Consider the following 22901-nt stretch of genomic DNA (forward strand, 5'->3'; position numbering starts at 1 on the left):
GAAGCGTCGATCCCCTGGGGCGGCTGAGGGGGTGCCTTGGGGGCTCCGCGAGCTCTTCTGAGCAGAGATTTCCCTCTCAGAGACGCTGCGAGTGTCGAGTAAGCGAGGGGGAATGGGCCTTGGGGAGAGAGCTGGGGGTGCCTGCAGCACAGCCGGGCTCTGCAGAGGGAAGCGAGGGCAGGAACGTGACTCCCCTGGGACAGGCGGAACCACAGGGCGCCCATCACAGTACCCAGCGCCTCCCCGGGGGCACCAGTGTCTGGAGGGGCTTTGCCATTATTCGATTACTCCCTTATTCAACTGCAGGAACTGCAGTGAGGGGGCGTTGTGGCGGCAGGGCCTGGGGAAGGCTGGATGGGGCAATAACAATGGGACGATAACAATGGGGCACCAACAATGGGGACAATAACAATGGGGCACCAGCAATGGGCCCGGCCGAACCCCGGAACCAAAGAGCGCGGCGCTGTTGCCGGCCGGCGCCGAGCGATGGGGACCGGAAGTGAGGGGGGGACGGGACCAGGCCGGAGGAGCGGCGGCGCGGCCCCGGCCCGCGGTGAGGCCGGGGGGCGCGGCGGGAGGGGAGGAGGGCGCATGCGCGCGGCGGCGGCACCGGGGGGCGGGTGAAAGGGGCCTTAAAGGGGCAGCGCGGCCGGGGCCGAGCTCTTAAAGGGGCCGCGCCCCGCAGGCCGCCGGCGGCCCCTGGTGATCCTGGGGGGGGGCGTCGAGGTGTGCTGCGGGCGTCAGGGTGGTAATTAACCGGGGGTCCTCGTGCCCCTAATTAATTAACCGGGGGTCCTCGTGCCCCTAATTAATTAACCGGGGGTCCTCGTGCCCCTAATTAATTAACCGGGGGTCCTCGTGCCCCTAATTAATTAACCGGGGGTCCTCGTGCCCCTAATTAATTAACCGGGGGTCCTCGTGCCCCTAATTAATTAACCGGGGGTCCTGGGAGCAGCGCTGTCCCCCCCGAGCGCTGGTGGCTGCCCGGGGACGAGGCCGCCGCACGCCTGCTGAGGCCGGCCGGGCTTCGCTGGGCTTGGGCAATTCTGGGGATGCTGAGGGCGCTGCCCCCGCAGGGGCCGAGGCGCCATGGCCCGCAGCCGGTCACGGAAGCGATCGCGGAGCCGGAGCCCCTCTCGCAGCCGGCAGCGGAGGAAGGAGAAGCGCAGGAAGAGCGGCGGGGACCCGCAGCCCGGCGGCGGCTCGCCGGGGAGGCGGCCCTCAGGGCCTCGCAGGCGTAGGTCGAGCTCGGCAGCCGCGAAGGAAGGTGGGGAGGGGTCCGCGACCCCGCGTTTTTACCAGGTTTTCTTGGGGGCAGGTGGACAAAGGGGGGCCCGGGTGGGAGAGAAGGATCCCTGCCCGTCACGTCAGCGCGCGCTTTGGGCCCGTTTTGGTGGGGCTCCGGCAGGTGCAGAGCCCTGAGGCCTCTCCTCGCGCTGCGCTGTAGGAACAGCTCCGCACCCTGACATGTTCCAGGTGGCGGCACAGAGGGGATTTGCCCTGGGGACTTTGTCTTCAGGCTGGGAGAGCGGGGCAGTAACAACTGCAGGGGATAATAGGAATACCTGCTGCCACGGGGCCAGAGCTGCTCTGCTCACCCTCTTCTTATGCACTGCAGAAAAGAAGAAGGAAGGAAAGAGCAAAAAGAAGAGGAAGGCAAGCACGTCTTCCTCTGAGACATCTTCCTCCTCCAGCTCCTCCTCGTCTTCGTCTTCTTCCAGCTCCTCTTCCGAGGACTCCAGTGACAGTGAGCCCAAAGCAAAGAAGAGTCGACACAGCAAAAAGAAGCGAGCAAAACACAAAGAGAAAAAGAAGAAGAAGAAGAGAATAAAAAAGAAATCCAAAAAGAAGTCAAAAGAAAAAGCTAAGGAGGAGAGAGCCAAGGCAGAAGTGGTGCCCGGCCCCTCGCTGGAGCAGTGGCAGAAGGAGTCGCTGGTGGACTCCGGGCCAGGTAACGATCGCATTTCCCTCCTGCTTAGCCAGGGCTCAAAACATGGCATTGGGAAAAGGCCCCTGCATGTCCCCCCGTGGGATCCACACAGGGTGTCAGTAGCAGAGCTGTGCACAGAGCAGTCTCTGACTCTCCTCCCTTCTAAGTGGCTGCCTTTGAGCAACACCAAGTAAAAGTAAGGCGCTACGGGCATAGATTGGTGAGTGGTTTAGCTCTAATTGTGGCTGTAAAGTGGAAACAGAGAAGCCAAAGGAAAAGACGCAGTCAGCAGTACCAACCTGGCAGAGCTCTGGGGCCATACAGCAGCCAGTCCTTGGCGTGGTTTGTCACTGAACCAGAAGCACCGCCATGGAGCCGGTGCTGCGTTCCTGGCTGCTCATTGCAGGCGCGCTGCGGTGCCCCAGGAGCGTGGCTCTGACTGTCTGATACCTTCCAGTCCTGACAGACGAACAGAAATCCCGCATCCAGGCTATGAAGCCGATGACGAAGGAAGAATGGGATGCGAGGCAGAGTGTCATACGGAGAGTCGTGGACCCCGAAACGGGGAGAACCAGGTATGGGCCCTTGGGGCAGAAAGGAGGCAGCATGTCCCCACCCAGGCATTGCGGGGCGGAGGCCTGGAGGAAGCCGTTCTGCAGCACTGCAGTGCCTGCACGGAGCCATGTCCCCTGCGGCAGCAAAGGCCTGAGCTGAGGCCTCGCAGATCCCTCCCGTCAGCCCTGCAGGTGGCACGTTGGGCACTGAAGTGTGACAACATGCTGGGTGCCCACACAAAGGGCACTGGGCTGCCTCCCAGCAGCCAGCTGCAGGCAGCAGAGCTCCCTCTTATTTATTCCTTGGGGCGTGACTGGTTCAGCTGTTTCCCATTAAACGGGGCTCTGCCCCTGCAAAGGAGGAACCAGAGGGGTGATGGTGCCTCCATACCCCCCCCACTTCATGCTCCTGCCTTTCAGAGCTGAACCGTTAGCACCTGGGGCTGAGTGGGCAGGGAGCGTGTTCTGCTTGGGGTTACAGACAATCAGCCTGAAGTTCGTTGAGCTGCCAACTAGGAATGACCCAGTTTTTAATAAACTGCATCCTCCCAGCGAGCAGAAAACATCATGCTGAAGAGAATTGGGCATGACAAGTCCGGTCTTAAAATAGAAGGCAGCCTGCGGGGCTTAGGGAGGTGTGGAACTAAGGTCAGTTCCCCGGTAGGCACATAATGAAGACAATTAAATTCCTGCTTGTGGTTGGAGGTGGGAGCTGCCTCTGATGGAAATTTGCTCGGGCGAGATGCTCTGGGGCCTGGCTGCCTTTCAGCCCCAAACTGGCTCCCGTTTATGAATGGCCCCTGCATGCTTTGGGCAGTCAGGAGCAGACCTGAATTCAGTGTTTAAAAAAAAAAAAAAAAAAAGAAAGAAATGGAAGGGGTTTTGCAGAGGCTGGGTCTGAAGCAGTAGCTGTCACAACTCATGGCCCTCTCCTTGTCTTCCAGGCTTATTAAGGGAGATGGAGAAGTTCTAGAAGAAATTGTCAGCAAGGAGAGACACAAAGAGATTAACAAGGTAATGGGGGGGGGGGGGGGGGGGGGCTCGTCACCATCACTGACTGCTGGTGGGTGGGGTGGGGGCCACAGCTGAGGGGCTGCTGCACCCAAAGGCGTTGTTTTGCCTCCTGGGGACCTGAGTGGCTCTACCAGGGCAAAACGAGCCCTGGCAGCCCTGCAGCGGCCCCAGCGGGTGGGTGCTGGTAGCTTTTTGTCCTTGGGAAGGCCGTGCTCTGAGCGCCCGTCTCTCTCCCTTTCCAGCAAGCCACCCGAGGGGACGGGCTGGCCTTCCAGGTGCGGACGGGGATGCTGCAGTGAGGGCCTGGGCTCCAGCTGTGCCGGGGGCTGTTCTGCAGGCACCAGCCCGGGTGTGAGCCCCGACGAGTGGAACCCTGCAGGCAGCACCGCATCAGGAGGCTTCCCGGGGCAGTTCCCACCCACTCTGTAAGTTACTGACTGGGAAGGAGAGCACCTCCCAGTAACCGCCCTCTCTCCTGACTGGGGCCAGTGTGGCTGTAACGCGCTTGGATCCTGCTTGCCCTGGTGCCCCTGTTAAGGCCCGAGGAGCTCAGCAGCACCGAGAGGTGCTCCTGCCCCTCAGCTCTGGGCTTTGGCTGGCAGGAGGCATCGCTGTGGCCAGGCTATGCACCAGGGCTGCAACACTGGCAGCCGGCTGCCACGTCTTCCCTTCAGGGGCTGCTCTCGGTCCCGTCCTTGTGGCCCTGTGCGTACCCAGCTCACGAGCCCTTCGTGCTCACCCACCCTGCGTGGAGCAGAGCACCCGTGGCGCTGCATGGCTCTGCTCGGGCTGCAGCACCCAGCCTGAGCCCTCGAGTGCCACCCTGCGCTGTGCCCCCGGGGCAGGGGCTTTACTCACGCCCCTTTCCCACAGTGCAGGTCCTGGGCAGCAGCAAGGCTCTGGGGGGGTCTCGGGGCCCCTGCTCACAGCAGCTGTGATGCAAACGGCCGTCATTTTTCCCCACTGCAAAGTCCATAAAGCTACAAACTGTTTAAAAAAAAAAAAAAAAAGTGGTAGCTAACGGACAAGTGAGTCCTGCGGGACTGATCCGCGCAGAAGCCCTCCGTGTTGTGTTCGTGGCTGTAACCCTCCATTAAAGTGGCGCCTGCTCCCGTCCCGGGCTTTGTGACTCGTGTTTCTAGCGGCTCCCAAAGAAGCAGACGCGAGACGAGCCTTCCCATTTCTTTTAATCTGTGTAACTCACAATGATACTGTACACAAAGCACACCCAGGCATTGGAACGATGCACTAACAGCAAGGAGGAGAAGGAAGTCGTACAGAAGGTTTGTCACACACAAGCACGTCACCTGCACGGTGCTGCGCACACAGGGGCGTACCCAGCGCGGCCTGGGAGCGCCGGCTCGGGCTGCTGCTCGGCCCGGGCCGCGGGCGGGCGGCCGGCGCCCTCGGGCATCGCCCTCTGGTGGGTCCCCACACGCGCGTCTGTTATCCCCCCTCCCCCCCCGAAGCAATTTTTTATAAATAAAATATAATTAACATCGTCGAATATAAAATTGACAGTCGAGGGTATCGACAGGCAGAGGGTGCTCAGGACAGGGAAGGGACCGTAAGGCTTCTAGAACTAATAGGAAATGCAGCAAACGGTGGCAATACCTGAAGAAGGGGCTGCTACAGCAAGCACGGCGGCTGCTGGGCGGAGCGGGCGTTTGTTAGTAACCCTTTGGCTAGTTACTGCTCTCGGCTCGCGTATCGGACACTGTAAACGTTTTTTGGTATCAGAATTTCGCCTCATCTGATGGAGTGAGCTGGCCACCCAGGGAAACAACTCGGCGTGAATGCATGGGGTCCTTTTTTTTTTTTTTTAAAAGACTTGAAAGGGACAGCGTCAGGTAGAAAGTCTGGCCCAATAGTTCCGTAATACAAAAAGCTGCTTTTTATAAAAATCTGAGCTCCACAGCAGAGTTTGATTCCCATGGAAACAATTAAAAAAGAAGGAAAAAAAAAAAAAAAAAAGGAAAAGCCTGAGGCAGCCTGTGCAGTGCGTGCTGTATTGTGCTAATGTGCGAGTACAGGACGTGGGCTGCAGCAGAAGCAGCGCGACTGTCAGCGGTCGTGCTGGTGGCTGCCCAGACAACAGCGACAGGGAGGAGTAGGAGAAACTTTTAATAAGCTTTCATTTCAAAGCAAACGCGTTCTTTGTAACAAAGATAAGTTAGGTCTTGAACCTGACAGTGCCCCTTTAGTAAGGATGGGATCATACATTCATCTTCCCCTCACCGCGTCCAAGTGGATCCTCTTCCGTACACGTGGAAAGACATCGGGTCACATGCATCGCTCTCCGAAACAGCTCAGAACAAACAGGTTACAGACACAGAATTCAACTATTGCTATTGTTCTTTGAGTGAGTAGCACGTTGATCTTTGCTTCAGAGAGATGAGTGCCAGATGGGGGTGTCTGAAGACAGACTGATGCAGACTGTGATGGACTGAATCGGTGGAGAAAACTTATTGGCATATTTCCTGGTAACTACACCCACGTCATCTGGTATTATTGCAGCAATAAAGGTCCTGCTCTACAGTTGCTTCTCCATGTTGGATTTGTACAATGGCAACAGATGGGGGGCCAGGGAAAGGACCCGGGCAAGTTTCAAGAAGCTCAATAAAGGATGAGGACGGAGGTGCTATGATTGTCAGTCTAACTGGTTAGTAGCTGTTTAAAACATGAAGTGATGGAGAGGTGAGTATAATATTGCACTTCTGCATTCATTGACAGTTACATTAAACTTGGTCCATGAAGTAATTGCTTTGTACATAATGCCTGAAACAAAAAGCTACATTTTTAAATATTAATAAACCCTGAAGGTTCCAGTTCCTCCAGACATTTCTTCCTCTACATAAATAAATAACTTTCCATTTTATATATCCACTTTTTATGTTGAACATTTACATTCGCCTCTGTTTTACACTATCTACACATAAGAAAATGTGAACATCTCATCAGCATTGGAAAATGTACAGACCATGCCTTGGTTGTGGGCTTTGAGGAGAAGTTGAATTTTGCAAAGGCCATATCCAAATTTGCAGGAATTGTTTTGTGATGTGGTTTGGTGACTTCACAGGACGGATTGTGGCTTGGCTTCCTACTCGGATGGCAACTGTTTGATAGAACATTCGACTAGCAAAAAGCTGTGGGACGATTCACATTGTTTGGAAACCCAGTCAGCTCCGGCCGTACATTCAGAGAGAGCTTAGCTGGGCCCACAGGAAGGGAAGTCAGTTTTCGGTAATAAAAGTCATCGGATACATTCTGCAATTGACTAATTATCAAAGAGAAGTGGTTAAGCAGTTTGCAGTCAGGCTGCAAGGACGTGGGAGATGCACTGTGCGGGCGGGCAGCTGGGTTTGAGCGCCCTGCCGGCAGCTCAGCACTGTCCCTCCGCTGGCGGCGCAGGCAGCGGGCGCGCTGCGTCCGCATCGACGCCCCGAACACGAGGTCTGCCTCGGATGCCTGATGAGTTTAGGTTTGCCTACTGTGGCCCGGAGCCAAGTAGCAGAGCAGTGTTCACAGTGCTGTGTGTCTCAGTGCGGCCGTCCTGCACTTCGTATTGAAACAGTTAATAAAATGAAGCAGCCAGTCTAAAAAATTTTGTTATAAATAAGATCCTCGTAAGTAGAAAGTGATATAAATACAGGTAAGGGTGGTGGGGGAAGCAGGGTTACACACAGTCGAGGAGCTCGGTAGGACTATAAAATCTCCACGTGAAGAGGCCAACTGGAGGCTGTAAATGGGCACCCCGAGCCCCCCGGGGGGGTGCCCCTCTGGCCCGGGAGGTGTGCGCAAGGAGGGAACCAGGCCCCTCGCCGTGGCCAGAAGTCCCGGCCAGGCTGACCTGGGGGGGGGACAGGGCTACGGGGCTTTCTGGAAGCCCCCGCTCTAGGCACTGTTCTCCTCTGCAGCACGACACAGCGCACACTGTGCGCGTCTCGGTGTTACCAGGGGGTGCCGGACAGCAGCGATGGCTTCCCCCACGCACTGGGCAGCTCCCGTCACCTCGCACCCAGCCCCGGCTCACTCCGGCAGCACACAAACCATCGGCTCAGGCACAGCCGCTGAGAAACACACCAGGAAAATTAAGATATGGCCTTTTCTTAAGCTCGCCTGACTCTGTTGGCACACTTCCTTACAGTCTCCTTACTGCTGGAAAAACTTCCGCACAGAGTTTCTTTTTTTTAAATATATACATATACATATATATACGTGTGTGTGTGGGCATATGTATATGCACGTGGATGGATATATATACACACACACACACACCCTGGCTTAGCAATATTTCTTTGTCATGCACTACAAACAGTTAGATGTAGCTACATGAGATGGTAACAGGTTTCCATTCTAAAAATCATCAGTGCAAAAAACAATGAGGTTTTACAGTTCAGTAACTACCGGTAAAAGAAGCGAGTCTAGTTCCCATTGAAGCTGCTACTGAACTTGGAGAGAACCTGGGAAGAAGAAAATGTCTCAGAGGTGGGTGTTGAGAGTCAGACCCTGCATTTGGATGAGAAGAACTGCTTGCAAATATATGGTAGTTAGTTTTGGAAATAATATAGAGCAATATTTGGAGACTTTAACAGCAAATTAAGTGTCTGAGGCTTGTAACAGCTCAGAGTAGCTTGTATTCTTCTTTTAACAGGTCAACACGTTAAATTCCATCGGCTTCTAAAATGTCTCTTTAAAAAATAACAGTAATAACGACCCCACTTGCTTGGGCGTGAATCTGCCGACATTCTGCCCCTACCAACAGCATCTTTCTGCTTTGCCACTGCACGTACTCCTTGCGAAAGTGGCTGAACTTGAAGCTCCTCGTACAGGTAAAGCTCTCGGTTGCTCTGCCTGGCGCAGCCCACGGTAAATCCCTCGCTTGGGGCTGTCTGTGCCGGGGAAGCAGCGCGCTCACTGAACCCCAAACCCACCCCGTGCCAGCACTGGCAGAGCACCTCGGTCTGACTCCTGGGACAACCAAGAGCAAGTTCCCCCAGCCTCATCCCCGTTCCTGTGGCTCTGAGGACAGCACTCGGTCACGCGTATCGGAGCGATGGCTAACAAGGCGAGGAGGCACATATTTACAGTCACTAAACCTGGATAAGAGAAGGAGGCAGGAGAGAGCGCGATCTTGACCTGGAGACTTTTCCCCCCCCGATTTCCAGCTGTTCCTTGGGCTCATGCTGCACAAACCTGACGCTCCCGCTTGCAAGGCCTGAACGTTCCGCGTGGGAAACATCCCATCTCTTCCCAGAACACCACGATGTTATTAGAGTAGCACCATATTTACCCTTCCAGCCCGTAACGCCGGCCTCGTCCCTCTTTCCTTTTGTTTTCCCCTCCGGTGGCTACAGCCGACAGTCGCTGGCTCTGGCTTGGCTACTTCTGCCCCAAGAGGCCAGACTCCAGGCGGGATGCTGTGCTCCGGCCCCAGCACCCCGTGGCGATGCTCATGCTTCTTTGGCTGCGTTCCCTGTCCCTCTCCTTGTCGCTGTCGGACTGGCTCTGGGTGCGCTCGGGGCGGTGACCGGCGCTGCCGCCGCCGGCAGCCGAAGGCTGGGAGGAGATGGTGCGCAGCAGGTGGTTCCTCTTGCGCAGGAACTCCGTCTGGCTGGGCAGCCCGAAGCTGCCCTTCCGCAGCGCCATGCGCGTAGTGTTCTTGGCGGGGCGCGAGCGGTGGTTGTACTCCAGCTGGGCCAGGTGGGCCGCGTACCCCTCCGTGATGAACTGCGGGACAAGGAGGAGAAGGGCAGGCGTTAGAAGGACAGGACGCGTTTCCCCGCTAGGCTCTGGGAGCTGAATGCTTTTGCTGTGCCAGGTTCACCGGGTGATGAACAAGACATGCAGCCACCCAGACAGACGTGACAGGCCCTGCCACACGGGACCTTCCTGTCTTGAAAAGCACCAGGTCAGAGAGCAGTTTTAGGGTGACCAAATCCCCACTGCTCTCCCTCCCACGGGAGGCCCTTGGCTTTTCGGGCAGCACCCAGGGGGCTCTGACGAGCTGGCTCCTACCTGACACTGGCTCTGCAGCTTCTTGGTGGGTCGGCCAACGATGTAGATGTGGGTGGGTGGGAGGCTGATGGAGCTGTACACGGAGATGTCCTTCGTGGAGCCATATGCTGCATGGATCCTCATGTGGAGCTGCAGGGAGAGAAAGCAACACGCGGTCAGAACATACGGGCGCTCCTCGCTGCTCAACAGGCAGGGCTTTTTTTTTTTTTTTTTTTTTCCCTAACCAGCATTTGTAGGAATCTCAGGTCAATAACTTATGTAAGTTCCCAGCTGGATAATGCACCGCTGAGCAAAGCATTAATTAACAGAGCCGGGGATGTTTACAGGCCGGAACAAGAGGAGTAACAGCAACAGGAAAGCAGATCTCCTCTGGCTGAACGGCTGCCGTGCCTTGAGGTCCGCAGGGGGCAGGGATGCCGCACACTTCACTGCCTGCTTGCCACTAGGGGAGAGGAGTGTTTTGCAGCCCCCTGTGCAGTCATCAGCAGCAGCACGGAGCCTTCCCCTCCGCTGGCCATGCTGCCACACGCGGTTACGCTGCTCAGCGCTGCGGGACGGAAGGAGAAGGGACAGGCAGCGACACACAACTGCCTTGTGGGGCTCCATCCGCCTGCACTCCCAGCGGAGAGCAAAAGCAGCTCCTGGCCAAAGCCTTTGTCAGGGGGTTGAAGCAGGGGAGGTGCTGACGTTGGTGCCACCACAGGACCAAGCTGCTTTGCCCCCAGAGCTGCAGGCAAGCCAGGGATATGGACTCTTTGGCCCTGGTCACAGATTTGTCCTCCAAGAGGACAAGGGAGAGCAGCTAACGCGGCCCTCGTGGCAGCAAGTCAGAGACAGCTGCTCCTGCCACCATGGCTCAGGCCAAAATGCGAGTCCAAGGGTTAATGAGGGGTTCCCTGTTTTTCAAGGCAGGGCATGAGTGCTCTGGAAGCTGACAGCTACTTCACTTGCCAGGCAGAGAAAAGCTTGTTTTATTTGGAGCTTTTCTGAGCCTCTGGGCTGAGTGACATTACGACCTCCCTGGGGTGAATGCTCGGGAAGCCGCTCTACGCAGTCTCCCATCAAGGGTAGGTGGTGCAAGGCCACTCCCTGCGGCAGCCCCACGCCCTCCAAAGGGCACCTCAGACCCGCAGGTCACACGACGGGCAGACAGAAAGCCACTGAGCAGGTGACAAAAGCACACGAGCAGGGAAGGGGAGGCACTGCTCCCTGTTTCACTTGGCATTTGGCGTTGGAAGAATCAGTGATGAGATGGGACAGTGCAGAGCGGAGATGACACAATTTAACAGCACAGACACTTTGTGGAGCAATAAAAGGATGAAAATAAAATGAACAGAGATTAATCTTCCACTGCAGGTCGCATTGCTGCCAAGAGACTGGTGCTGACAGGGGCAATTGGACGAGCAGCAATCTAAACCCGTGCTACGATCATATTTCAGCAGACGCAGGCTTACGTCTGTGATGAGGGATTTCAGGAAGTTGGCCTTGTGCCGCAGCGGGTCGTGAACGAGCCCATCGCAGAACGAGACGATCCCATGGGGGAAGTTGTGCTGTGCTAACCACGCTACCACCCTCTGCTTCTGCATGTCGGGGCGGCCTGTGACGTAGATAATGAGGTAGCCAAGGTCTTGCCAGTGCCTAGAAGAAAACCCACAAGTGCAGGGATTACAGACCTAGAGCAACGCTACGGGCAAAGCAAACCGACTGCCCCAGCCCCTGCCACTCACCGTACAACGTCGACCGCTCCAGCGCGGACTTTGGGGTCGCTGCCCATGATGGAGACACTGGCTGCAAAGGAGCCGTCGATGCTGAACACCACAAACTCCGTCCCCTTCGGCAGAACTGTGATGTAGCTGTCTGCGTAAGTGTGGTCACCCCTGAAAGGGAACCGGGTATTTATAGGTATAAAGATACTGAGGCTCTTTCAGAAGTACTGAGTGCACCAAAGCAGCCCCAGACCTGGCCCAAAGGCTCTAACAGCTGTGCTACCCTCGGTTAGAGCAGCGACGGGCACTGCAGGAAGGACTCTGTGTTGAGGTAGGGTGGGAAATAGTGCTCCGGAGTCCTGGTGTCAGTGCCCGTCAGTGACTCAAAACACACTCCCAGGAGAACATAGCTGCATTCACCACTAAAATGATGCTCCTCTTCTCCCCCTTCCAAAGCTGAATGCCAGCAACTGGAGCTGAGCTGAAACCTCTTGGGCTGTGAATTACCATGAGAACAAAGTTCTGCCTCTCAAGGACAAGTTTATAGTCTTTAAAATACGCTTGGCTGTGCAGTTTTGCAGATGACAGTGAGGCCATACACCTATGGTGCAGAAGGCGTGCAAGATCCTGCAACCAGAGCTCAATTACCATCCTGTTCATGATGTAAGAGGCAGAATAAAACATGAATCTTCCTTTTATAGCTGTAGAGTACAAATCATTTTGCTCCTGTTGCTGGCAAACCAGGCTCTGAACACACCCAACAATCAGAGCTGCCACGCAAGGAGGGACCGTACTCTACAATTATCAAATTCCTCTTTTGTTCTGGGTTACAGGTCTATGACTTTGTCACGCAATCGCATGGCCTGTTTCAAGCCTTTTTTGTCCTCTTGCAAACTAAGCCACAGCCATCCAAGGTACATCACCTGACCACCATCTTGACAGGGTACACGCCAATGCCCAGGCGCCGGTTCTCAGGGATGACGTAGGAAATTCTGCCACTGCTGTTGCTGATCTCAGTGTCAAAGTAAACCCACTCTCCTGACGGCGGCTGGGTCATGATGTGGATGTCCACCTGGGGAGACAGCAAGTCTGGGTCAAAAACAGCGACAAAGATGAGTTGTACAATGGGCCAAGCACAGGGACCTTCCATCCAAGCCCCATCGTTCAGCTGGGCTTGGTCCTGCTTCCACCCTCCGTGCTTTACAAGACCCGAGCTGAGAAGCAACCGAATATCGGGATGCTGGAATGAAAGCCAGCCTCCAGGATCAGGGCTGTCCCTGGTAGGAGGCACCACCCAAGCCTGAGCAGGGGAACCGGGCCAAGGCACAAGGGTAAGAAACCCAAGCAGGCAGTGAGGGAGCAGCCTCTGCCCCCGTCCCCCCCCTCTTTTCACCACACGGCGCACAACCCCATAGCAGACTGTACCTTTTCTCCCGTGAGTGTGACCATATCTAGTGGACCGTACATAAACCTTCCAGTTAAGGTCTGGGGCCCATCTTCATTAGCGATGGTGTCGTTTATCCTGTGGTTGGCTGTGACATTCTACACAAAACAAGAAGAAAAAAAGAAAAAGTTCAGTGACGAACAGTCTCAGGGGGAATGCCAAATACGACTGCACAAATCAGCGTGTGGGTTTCTCTGTCATTCCCCACCCTCTCCCCAGTTCACCCACAGCTCTCAGCTTCGGAAAATAATTTGACCTGTAGGGGAGGTGAGACTTTGTGCCCTGCACCGATGGCGGGTGCCATGTACGTGGCTGAAGAGCCCATTTAAAAGGCAGTTCGTATGTGCAATGCTGCTGCTGTCCGTTAGGTCTTACACTTTCAATTTAAGAGGCAATACAAACAGTTGCCAGAGAAATTTGCTGACATTGTTTCAGCTCCAGCAGAGAACTGCCCTCTTTCAGGAATCAGAGACATTTCCTGGGAACGAAGGGCATTCACATGGGACTTGTGTTCTTGAACTTTGGAAGAAGCTGCTTCTCCTTCCCTGACCTACCGCCACACTCGCTGCATTTTACACGGAGTGAAGGCCGAGACCTTGCTGATACAGATCTTTTGGGTGCCTCTTTCACAACTATCTGAGTGAAATATCACTAACATACATCAGCAGCATAAAGTCTCTGTCTATATAACATGGCAAGTGCATGGACAGACACAGGTGCCCACAGTGGCTGCCTTCAGCACCGTTCTTGCAGCCCAAAAGTCAAGCCCCCGTAGGTGACAGCGCGCCCTGCCGCAGCAGAGGCAGCCCCCAGCCCCCCTCACCCGCAGCTTCACGTGCGTCCTCTTGCGGAGCCACTTCTCGCGGGGCTTGGAGGGGGTGAAGACGGACACCTCCTTCCCATCCAGCTCCAACACGCTCGAGTTCTCGTGCCTCATCACCTGTGGGGGGACAGGTCCCGTCTGCACATCAGCCACTTGCACAGTGCCCCCCTCATCCTGCCTGCACTTTCCGCATCTCCCCAGCCTGTGCTGAGGGAGGGCAGTGCCTGGACAGAGGCGGCCGAGTTCCCCTGCTGGGCATTTGGCTTGTCAGCTAGCACTTTGAGAGGCTGCTCCCTTAAGAGCAGGGAAAATCGCTTTCTTCTGAGCTAGCGAAGTCTGTGGCCAGCACTCGTTTAATCCTGGCTGGGATGCAGGTAAGAAGGGCGGGTTATTTAGGCTGTCAGGAGGTACAAAACTGGCTCAAATGCAGCAGAAAGCGCTGCACTTCCCTTCCTGCAGGCATTCACTAGTCCCATGGCCTGGCAGGGACTGATCTCCAGGCCAATGCATGGGAACAGAGATCCAAGAGGGACAAGGTCACATCCCCCAGCCAGCCTTTGGGAGCAGCTCCTGCCTGCCAGGGCACAGGCGAGAATGGAGAAGGAGGAACCTGGAGAGAGGAGGGTTATATCCTGCCTAGGTTGCTCTTCAATCCCAGAAGGGAAAGGGAAGACAAACACCAAAGGCGAGGAAGTGTCTCAAAGGCTGCTCTAAGGCTGGGAGGTGACCCTGCAAAGAGAACTCCAAAATTGGCAGCAGTCTTTTGTGACCCTGACCCTCCAAAATATTAAGAAGACTCTCGTGTGTCAGCCCAGGCTGACAGCTACAAGCTCTTGAACACAGCCTGTGGGGTCAGCAGCTCTCCAGCTGACCCAGGCAGTAGCGGTCTGGCATGGACCAGCTCGCTTTGCAGAGCTGAAGTTGTTTTTCTTCCCAGGAAAGAGAAAAAGGACCCCAGGAAGGGTGAGATTGCTGGGGAGGGATTTCACAGAAATCCAAGGCAAACAAAATAACTAGTTTTACTGAGAATTATTTACATCAGGAATCAATTTTGAGTCCCATTTGGGGTATTTTAACAAGATTCAGTCTTTGGAGGCTAACGCTATCCAACAGCTTTCTTTTACACTTTGTCCAGAGATTAGAAACAAGTCCTTATTAGGGGAAGAAGTGGTGTGGTGCTCTGGAAGGACAGCAAGAGGAGAGGGCATGAGAAAAATGACAGTCTCGAGGAGAGATGAGCGAGTAGAGACAAGCACTGGGGAAGCAGGGGTGCCACACTGCAGAGGCAGCCACTGGCAGGCTTTGAGCAGATGGAGAGCTGCAAGATATGAAGTACCACACTGTGCTGCAGCCCCAGGTTTGGGCTGAATCCTGAGTAATTGGTTGTGCTATTTTGGGAGGGGGGCCTTGCACGTGTGAGACCATCGCGGCTCTTCCCACTCAGGCACAAATTACGGGTCCCTCACTGCCTTCAGCCCCGCTGGGCTAAGTTTGATGCGGGGCTGTGGTTTCACAGCAGCTGAGCTGGCGAGGTGTATGCAAGCACGGAGACGTCTCGCTGGGCGAGATACAGCCAGAGAAGAAAGGGTCTCGCTGGATTATTGCTACTGCTCTGCTGCCACCAGCACCGACATCTCTGTTGTTTATGGTTCGCACACAATTTGGAAAACAGCACTGAAAGAAAGTTTGCCAACAGAGTCATAAATAATTGAGAGCTGCAGTCGAGGAGGCTGGAAGAGAGCAGGGACAGCTTAACAGCTGAGCTAACACAAAGCAAATCCAAGCGCCGTAGTGGGCAACACAAACCACAGAGTTGCTTTTTGTTTTGTTTTTGTTTTTTTTTTCCACTTCCATGCTCTAAGTACCTTTCCTTGAGGGGGTTCATACTTTGTAAGGCAAATAACACCCCTTCATCCCCCAAGGAACTGAAGAAAAAAAATTGTTTAGGAAAGTCATATTTTAAACAGTGAATTTAAATCTCAGGCCAAATTTAAGTTGACAGAGTCTGAGGCATCGGACTGCAGAAATCCCCATTTACCTAGCCCCAGGAGAACTGCTTTGTACTGGAGGAATGAAAATAAAATCCCAGCACAGTGATGATGGTCTGGGTTCCTAGAGGAGACTGCAGTAACTCAGAAAGCCAAAATGAGGAACCCAGCCCTAACTATCAACTCATGTCAAACTCATACAGAACTTCGTCGGTTTTATTGAATTTGGTGCTTTTTCTATTTAGACACCAACAAGTTTCTTTAAGTTTTGGACTTGGGATCCGAGCACACACAGAGAACAGCTCACTTGCAAGAAACAAGTGCCTCCATCATTTGCCACTGTGGTCTGATGGGAAACAGCCCCAGGCTGCTTGGCTCACTCCAAGGCTCCTTGGTGAGACTGCCTGAAGCCTGTTTTGATGACAAAACCCAGACCTGAACTAACGGGGTGCAACAGCACCCATCCGTTAATTTTGCATGGGTGCAGCTCTGCTAGTGACACAGGTCAGAAGCAAAAAGACAGGGAAGAAGATGGACCTGCACAGAGGGTATTTTCACATCTCTACAGATCAAGAAGAGTAATGGAAGGTACAGTGGAAAAATAAAAATCCTCCCCCCCTTTTTTTCCCAGCAGAAACAGATCCCAAGGGAGATCAGGGTGGGAGGATGACCGTACCTGTCTCAGCAGGAAGGAGACAACGTCTGTGGACTCCCAGTAGCTCGCGTGGAAGAGATGAGGTAAGGCAACCGTGGGGAAAGCCGTCAGGGCGTCAGGACAGTAGAGAGCATAGTCGATCCTTTTGGTTCCCCACCATTTGGCAGCAACTAGAAGGAAAAGATTTGTTCAGAGCGGGTTCACGTGCACGCACGGTCTGTCACAAATGGTATTTCAAGGCGCTGGCCCCTCGCTCCAGTTAGGCCAGGAAGTTGCTCCCCTGACGGTCGCACTGTTAAGAGGGAACAACCAACCCGGGGCTTACTGTCTGCTCAACCCGAAGGAGGAACACACAGAGGCAGCAGCACTTGAGCTCTCCTTTATTTAAGGACATACAAAAGCACTAGGGGGCAGGTATTAACTCGCCGTTCATCCAGACCACAGGGAAGGGATCCAAGGCTCACATGCAGCGAGCCTGGGAATCCACGATCCAAAGCAGAAGACAAAACATGTCTCCTGTGGGATGTGGGAGGAAGGATGTGCAAGCTCTGCCCACTGCAGTGTGTGCCCAGGTCATCTCCAGCCCTGCTTCAAACTCCTTTAGCTCTCACCAGGGAGTGAAAGACTCTTTAGCACCCAGATCTCAGCCACGTTGCACAGGATCTGAATTCCGGGAGCCCACATGAGATGTGAAAGGCTCCACAAGGCAGGGTGCTACGGCACATGCTGCCAGGATTGGCAATCCCCAGTAAGTCCTCGTTGCCTTCCGAGGCCACCATGGTGCAGGTGACAGAGGTGCCTGGCCCAGCTCTGGACCAGGGGATCTGGGACTCCACTGCATGGGAGGACTGAAAAATGCACTGAGATTTGGGTGGGCAAAGTTACAGAAAATTCAGGAAAGTTTCTTCCACCGAACAGCCCACGCACAAGTGGCTGACAGCCACCACTCGCACACCACCACACTTCAACACTGCCCTGAACACACACACACATCCTTTCCAGCTCCAACACAAGCACGTTTCAGCCCAAAGCCTCCGACCCTGACGGCATGGGCAGCTCTCCCAGCAGCAAGGAGCCCTCAGCTCCTGCACGTTCTGGCCTGGAAGAGCAGCCACGGAAAGGAGAAGATGGCTCAGGTGAAGACAGCAACAGGAAGAGCTGAGTTTGCATGCAGGTCGCAAGCTGGGGTTTTGGCAGAGTTTCTCCTCAAACTTGTTTTTCTCTGTAACAATTTTCCCTTTTTATGGCCTTCCAGGAAAGCTGCCAGGCATAAGGTACAATCCAACAAAGCCTTCTTATTAAGGGAAAGCTGCTGGTGATGAGACCCGATGCTGAACTTAAGAAATGGACCCATCAGCTCCTTCCAGAGACCAGCACAACCACTGAGAAGTGCAGAGACTTACAGCATCAGCACTTCCCCAAGACCTGGTGTGCTGAATGCCCAGGCCACCTGGGGACATCCTAATGGCCCTTGAGATTTTGAAGAGCCAGGGGAAAGAGAAGGAGGGCATTGCTGGACCAACACGGCTTTTCCAGATCACACAGGCACCTCCTCGCAGCCACTTCTGACTCCCTGCCTTCCGAACTGGCAGCTCCTGGTCATGTCCCAACCTTTCGTTTCTCATGCAAGTCCCCAGCTTGGGTAATTCCAGATTCTTTGTATGAAGCAGCCAGGATTAACTCTTCCGAGCTCAAAAGACAATACGAGGGTGGTAGAGGCAGAAGTGTTGTCCCCACAACTCTGCCTAGAAGAACTCCTGCTCTTGCCAGATGTTAGCAGTGTTAGGAGTGACCTTCGGAGCAAAGTGACAGAAGTACTTGTTAAAATGCAACCAGAAATTGCAAGTGCCTCAGTGAAAGTGCATAGATTTGTTGTGAAGATCTGTGACCACCGAACGAGAGGAGGTTGACTGGAGCAGGTCTCTCCAGAATACCTTTCTTGATGTCCAGGTTGGGTATCCGAAGAGCACAGTCTGCATCCTGACTCGACGGCCCTTTGAGTTTTCTTCCCTTTGAAGGGACTTGCTCATGTTTACGCTGCCTGGGTCTCTTGGATGAAGTTTGGGTGGGGGATTTGTGAGGGAGTGCAAGTTGGGACAGAAGGCTAAACCCTCTACAATGGTTAAGGTGGTGTTTGGTTTCTAAAAAGAAAAATACATACAAAAGCGAACAAAAAACAGAAATCATACTTCTTACGGCACACACGATGCAGGCAACACCACTTCCATCCTCCAGAAGCTCACGCTGCGAGGAAGCTGCACCCTGGGGAGGGCTCCCAGAAGGGAAGCGCCATTTTGCAGCGCCTTTGGGACCTGCAGGCCACCTCCAACCCTCAGTGTATCAGCTTCAGGCTGCCACTGCGCTAACGAAATTGAGCATATGAGCTGCAAGGCCGGTGCTGAGGGGCTGTGCCAGTACAGGGAGGTGAAGGAAGGGGCTGAGACACCCTGACAGCACGGAGAAGGAATGGGGCTGGTCACAGGCCGGGTGCTGGGGACAGGCACCCTGCGTGGCCCTGTGCTGCCCAGTACTTCGGCAGCTTCCCCCTGCACCTGGTGGGGCCTCTGGAGCGCCAGGCATGTGCTGAGGGCCGGACTTCTTCTCCCCTCTGGTGTCACAGACAGGTTTTGATGGCTGTGAAGTGTGTGCAGGAATACCTCACACAAAAAGTAAGTCAAAATAACTGGAGGAAAGCCGAAAGACTGCCCAGACCTCTGCAGGCAGGCAGGGGGATGCGCTGACGGACACGAGGGCAGCAAAAGGTGCCCCCCACGTTCGCCAGTGGGTTCCCCACCTACGCAGCATGAGCTCTGTGCAGGCCTGACCCTGCCCTCAGCTGGCGGAGGCAGGATGGCTGCGGGGCCTTACGTGGGGCCTTCAGGCACCGTCCCACCACGAACCCTTCCTAACAAACAACGGCAGCCCCCAGCTTCCCTCCTGGGCCGACCGAGCTTGGCAGCTCTCCGTGGGTGTGAAACAAGCACAAAACAAATACCTCCTCCCCGAGTAGCCTTCCTCCCGTGCAGATTAAAAGTTAGCAAGCAGCTGGCGAGAAAGCTCGTCAGGACGAGTACAAGAACGCACGCTGGGCTTACAGCATCGGCTCTCGGATGTGCTTCAGGGAAGAAAAGCTCATTTGTCCGAGGGCAGGTAGCGTGTTCCTGCTGCAAAGGTCGCCTCAAACAGGACAAGAAGCCTCTGCCCCGTGCCCACGCACTTCCAACAGCTCACACTTGCCTCAGGGAGCGTTACTAAGCTCGGTAATTAATTACGAAGCAAGTTGTTCATAGCCCTGTAATTTAACGTGCTGGGAACAGACTATCTCTAAGTTTTCACCACCTTCTGGGACAAAAGTTTGGGCTGAAGGTTTTTTGGTTTTTAAATTTGTTTGGCTTTCAGCCTCTTTCCATCTGAGTTTATCAGAGGTCCCTGAGGATATAGTCTGTTAATCTCACACCTCAGCTGAAACGAGGAACGGGCTGAACTGCTAACAAGGGCTGTTGTTCCTCACTATGTTAGCTGGGAAGTTATACAGGTTTTGATAAAAAAATAAAAAACAACATCCTTTTTCTCCTCACTTTGCTCTGGGACATGGCCCATAATTGACTGACTCTTGGAGCTGCCCTCCAGGCTACAGAAGAGCTGAATTTTCGATGGGAAGTAATAAATAACCCAAACCTTTTCCTGCCTTTCAGCATTACAGAAGGGCTTACTTGTCCCCTCCTCTTGCGGATCACGTTTAAGTAATCTGCACCAAGCCACGCACCACATCCTGCATTATTAATCTAGAAGTGCCGATCCCCACTAGTTCTGCCAGACTCTTATCAGCAGCAGTGCACAAACATCCCTTTGGGTTAACCCTCACCACACGCAGCAGCCAAACGGCGCTCGGAGTTATCAATTATTACCATTTTTGAACAATTTACACCATAATCACCAGCACAGTCCAACATGCATAACGCGGCAATGGCCCCTGTGTCGTAACCTGGCTCCTCCAGGGGTTACGATAACACGCAGCACTGACTAGGACAAAACCAGGTGAAGGTGAGATAGCTCCAGGTTTTGTTATAAATGGAAAGCATACCCCAGACAGACAGACAGACGGACAGAAGCTGCGTGGCTCTGAGCCAGAGCGGGACGGCTTGGTGCACGGCGCTGAGACAGCGGTGTGGTGGCGAGCAGAAGTGTCGGAGGGGGTGAAACACTTACTGTTGGCTATGTTGGAAGCAGTGTAACTGTCTGCCATTCCTGAGACCTGGCTGGCAATGCTGATCTCACTGGCTCTCCGGAAGCCCCTGAACTGAGGGGCTGAAATGGGGGTGGACAGGGACGCGCTTTCCATGAAGACGGCACCATGAGACTGAACAACATCTGCTACAAAGTTGAAACAGGGAAATCAAAATATTAGACCAACAGACAGAGGCTGGGCAAGATGAACTTGAGAGGAGGAAGAGGAGGCAAACAAGGCTCGTAGATGCAAAAACCTTTCAAAACTGATCGGAATGAAAAACATTTCATTGGAGCTCTAGTTTGAAAAGGAAGCAAACACCACAACAGGCAAAGAGGCATGTGGCAGGAAGAGCAGTCTTTGATTGAGAAAAGCAAAATAATTAGCTAAAAAAAACAAATCCAAAACCCCAAACCAAAATCCAGGCAGACTTATTTAAGCAGCAATAACAGAAGCATGTGTCATACATACAGATGTGAATATATCCAACTTTATATATTCACATTGAGACAAAATAATAATCAGGGGAAGGAGAACAACAAAAAAACAACCTTTAAAAAGGGATATTTGTTTTCTTGAAACATTTAGACTTAAATGAACATCTCCAAGATAGAAGCATTAATGCAAAAAAATATCAAGAAAACATTTTCATGCCTGGCAGGGACTAAATTTGAACTTGTATTTTATTGCTGATGGATACAGCCAACACTCGTTAAACTAAAACAGGGGCTATTGAGGAAAAAGGAGCCTGGTGATGAGCACTTACATCTCCAATCGGTGTTGGTGGATCGGGGAGCGCTCAGTCTCTGTGAAAACAGAGCTTCTTTTGTACAACATGCAAGTCTGGATTTTAGATCCCAACCTGAAGTTTACCAAGTGTGGCTTAACCCTCTAGTACATAAATACAGAAAAGGAGGATTTAAAGGCATGCTCACGTGGACCTTTTACATGTATTAGAGGGAAATGGACCTAAAAACGTTCAGGACTGGCAAACCAAGAGATGCTGTAAGTCAAGATAAAATCTCTGCATTTCATTTTTCCCCCCTGTAACAGTGGTATGAGCACCCACCCCTCTGTGGATGCTCTGAGGCCAAATTAAACGTCTCTGAGACATCTCGCCATCCTGCACTGCAGAGGGTTTGTAGTGCCGATACCACGTGCTTCACAGCAGGCAACACAGGTATGACAGTAACATGCAGAAGCAAAGCTATTTACTATCGCTTTAATGTTGCCCATCTCTGTTGTACCTGAGTAGCAGCATCTGAGCTTTTTTCCAGACAGGGCAAAAGTTTGTGCCCAGCTGGGCAGTGGATGCCACGGGGAACACAGGAAAATCACTCCCCTGCACCAACATCCTCCGCCTACTTCAGCCAGTTTGGCAATCCCTGGATTTGATCCCAGCGTGCGGCTGACACGAGGCGTTGTTTTGGCAACTGGTTTATTTTAATACAGATCTTTTTGCTTGGGGCTACTGCTCTGCTTCCTCCGATCTTTCAGTTCACAGCAGCAGTGTCTGTGCCCACACAAATCCTGCTGCAGCGGAGGGAAAGAGAATGTACGAAGCAGAAATGTGTAGATAAGTGTCGGTAAAAGAGTTCTGTTCTCTGCAGGGAAAATCAGGCCACAAGCTGCTCTGTGTAAAAGCTTTGTGGACTGCAAGATCTGAGTCCTAGCGGGAGCCTGACCTGATGATGAGCTTCACACACTGCCCACGTTGTGCCTGAAAGGCCATTACCAGCATCACTTTCTCAGCACTTTCCTCCACTTTTCACCTTGCCTCAAGCTGCTGGCTGTCAAGGCTGCTACCAGCATCCACAGCCCAGCCAGCCCCACTAGGCCAGCACAGTTTTCTTCCTGCAGAAAGCACCAGCACGAGGCAGGAGAGACAATTCGACCAGAGGCTGTGCTTGGGGAACATGAGCCAAGGCAGGAGCTGGCTGAGTTCAACCCCACAGACGGGGTAAGGGGTCTCACTCCCACTGCAGGTACCTACTGACTGCGTGACCCGGCACAGCCCTCTCACCTCTCCGAGTTACCCCTTCTTCTCCTTGCCTGTACAGACTGGGAGATCCTTCTGCAATTACCCCTCCCATCACACGGGTGCCCCGACACAGCTGCAGCACAGATGATGACCGTCAGCTCCCCCGAACTTGGTCAGATGCAAGGAGAGGTTTGGCTTTGTCCAGCTAGGAAAAATGCCAGGCTCAGGTTTAGCTTGCACCTACCAGCGAGGCCTGAACTTCTTTTTCTCCCTTAAAAATAAACATCTGTGACTTGCATTAGGAAGCAGCTGGAGCCTTACACCAACGCTACACAGGAGGAAAGGCTGGGCCAAATGGGTTGATCACGGCTCTGGCTCTGTTAGCTTATCCTCGCTTAGCTCTGCATGAATTTTACCTCCTTTTTTTCATGGGCCCAGGAACTGGAAATAAGTAAAGTTAAAAACAGTGGCACTCTGGGCTTGCTTTCTTAGTCATCTGGCTTTCTGTGCTTAGCTGTGGGTTTCTGAGTCTGAAGAAAAAACAAAACAAATCAACACAA

General features: G+C 53.5%; 2 protein-coding genes across 18 annotated transcripts in view; one reads left to right on the forward strand and one right to left on the reverse strand.

The window, feature by feature from the left end:
- Nucleotides 1-381: 381 nt before the first annotated feature.
- Nucleotides 382-4618, forward strand: ARL6IP4 (ADP ribosylation factor like GTPase 6 interacting protein 4). Of its 2 annotated transcripts, XM_048073918.2 has the most exons (6): nucleotides 482-553; nucleotides 1077-1267; nucleotides 1619-1951; nucleotides 2388-2505; nucleotides 3429-3498; nucleotides 3741-4618. In XM_048073918.2, the coding sequence occupies exons 2-6, from the start codon at nucleotides 1090-1092 to the stop codon at nucleotides 3795-3797; spliced, it is 756 nt and encodes a 251-aa protein (XP_047929875.2). In that variant the 5' UTR covers nucleotides 482-553; nucleotides 1077-1089; the 3' UTR covers nucleotides 3798-4618. The 2 variants fall into 2 exon arrangements, with proteins under 2 accessions (XP_066835358.1, XP_047929875.2); XM_066979257.1 differs by lacking the exon at nucleotides 1077-1267 and having other exon boundaries at nucleotides 382-553.
- A 3060-nt stretch (nucleotides 4619-7678) lies between these two features.
- Nucleotides 7679-22901, reverse strand: part of PITPNM2 (phosphatidylinositol transfer protein membrane associated 2) — a 132862-nt gene continuing 117639 nt past the window's right edge. For 13 of the 16 annotated variants that reach the window (XM_066979224.1, XM_066979225.1, XM_066979227.1 and 10 more), the window contains 10 exons: nucleotides 20342-20506; nucleotides 18067-18273; nucleotides 16154-16302; nucleotides 13490-13606; nucleotides 12648-12764; nucleotides 12146-12294; nucleotides 11244-11393; nucleotides 10971-11154; nucleotides 9517-9645; nucleotides 7679-9228 (listed from right to left, as the gene is read on the reverse strand). In XM_066979224.1, the coding sequence (XP_066835325.1) occupies nucleotides 8881-9228; nucleotides 9517-9645; nucleotides 10971-11154; nucleotides 11244-11393; nucleotides 12146-12294; nucleotides 12648-12764; nucleotides 13490-13606; nucleotides 16154-16302; nucleotides 18067-18273; nucleotides 20342-20506 (1715 nt within the window). In that variant the 3' untranslated portion in view covers nucleotides 7679-8880. The remainder of the gene's footprint in view (nucleotides 9229-9516; nucleotides 9646-10970; nucleotides 11155-11243; nucleotides 11394-12145; nucleotides 12295-12647; nucleotides 12765-13489; nucleotides 13607-16153; nucleotides 16303-18066; nucleotides 18274-20341; nucleotides 20507-22901) is intronic. The other 3 variants (XM_066979229.1, XM_066979228.1, XM_066979230.1) reach the window with 2 other exon arrangements.

This window comes from Anser cygnoides, chromosome 17 (assembly GCF_040182565.1).
Source record: "Anser cygnoides isolate HZ-2024a breed goose chromosome 17, Taihu_goose_T2T_genome, whole genome shotgun sequence".
Classification (NCBI taxonomy): domain Eukaryota; kingdom Metazoa; phylum Chordata; class Aves; order Anseriformes; family Anatidae; genus Anser; species Anser cygnoides.

What these genes read in the sequence shown, in the direction of transcription:
- ARL6IP4 (XM_048073918.2), top strand. Translation starts at nt 1,090, where the DNA reads ATGGCCCGCAGCCGGTCACGGAAGCGATCGCGGAGCCGGAGCCCCTCT. An exon ending in CCCGAAACGGGGAGAACCAG is followed by an intron (nt 2,506 to 3,428) that starts GTATGGGCCCTT and finishes CTTGTCTTCCAG; the next exon opens with GCTTATTAAGGGAGATGGAG. An exon ending in GACACAAAGAGATTAACAAG is followed by an intron (nt 3,499 to 3,740) that starts GTAATGGGGGGG and finishes CTCCCTTTCCAG; the next exon opens with CAAGCCACCCGAGGGGACGG.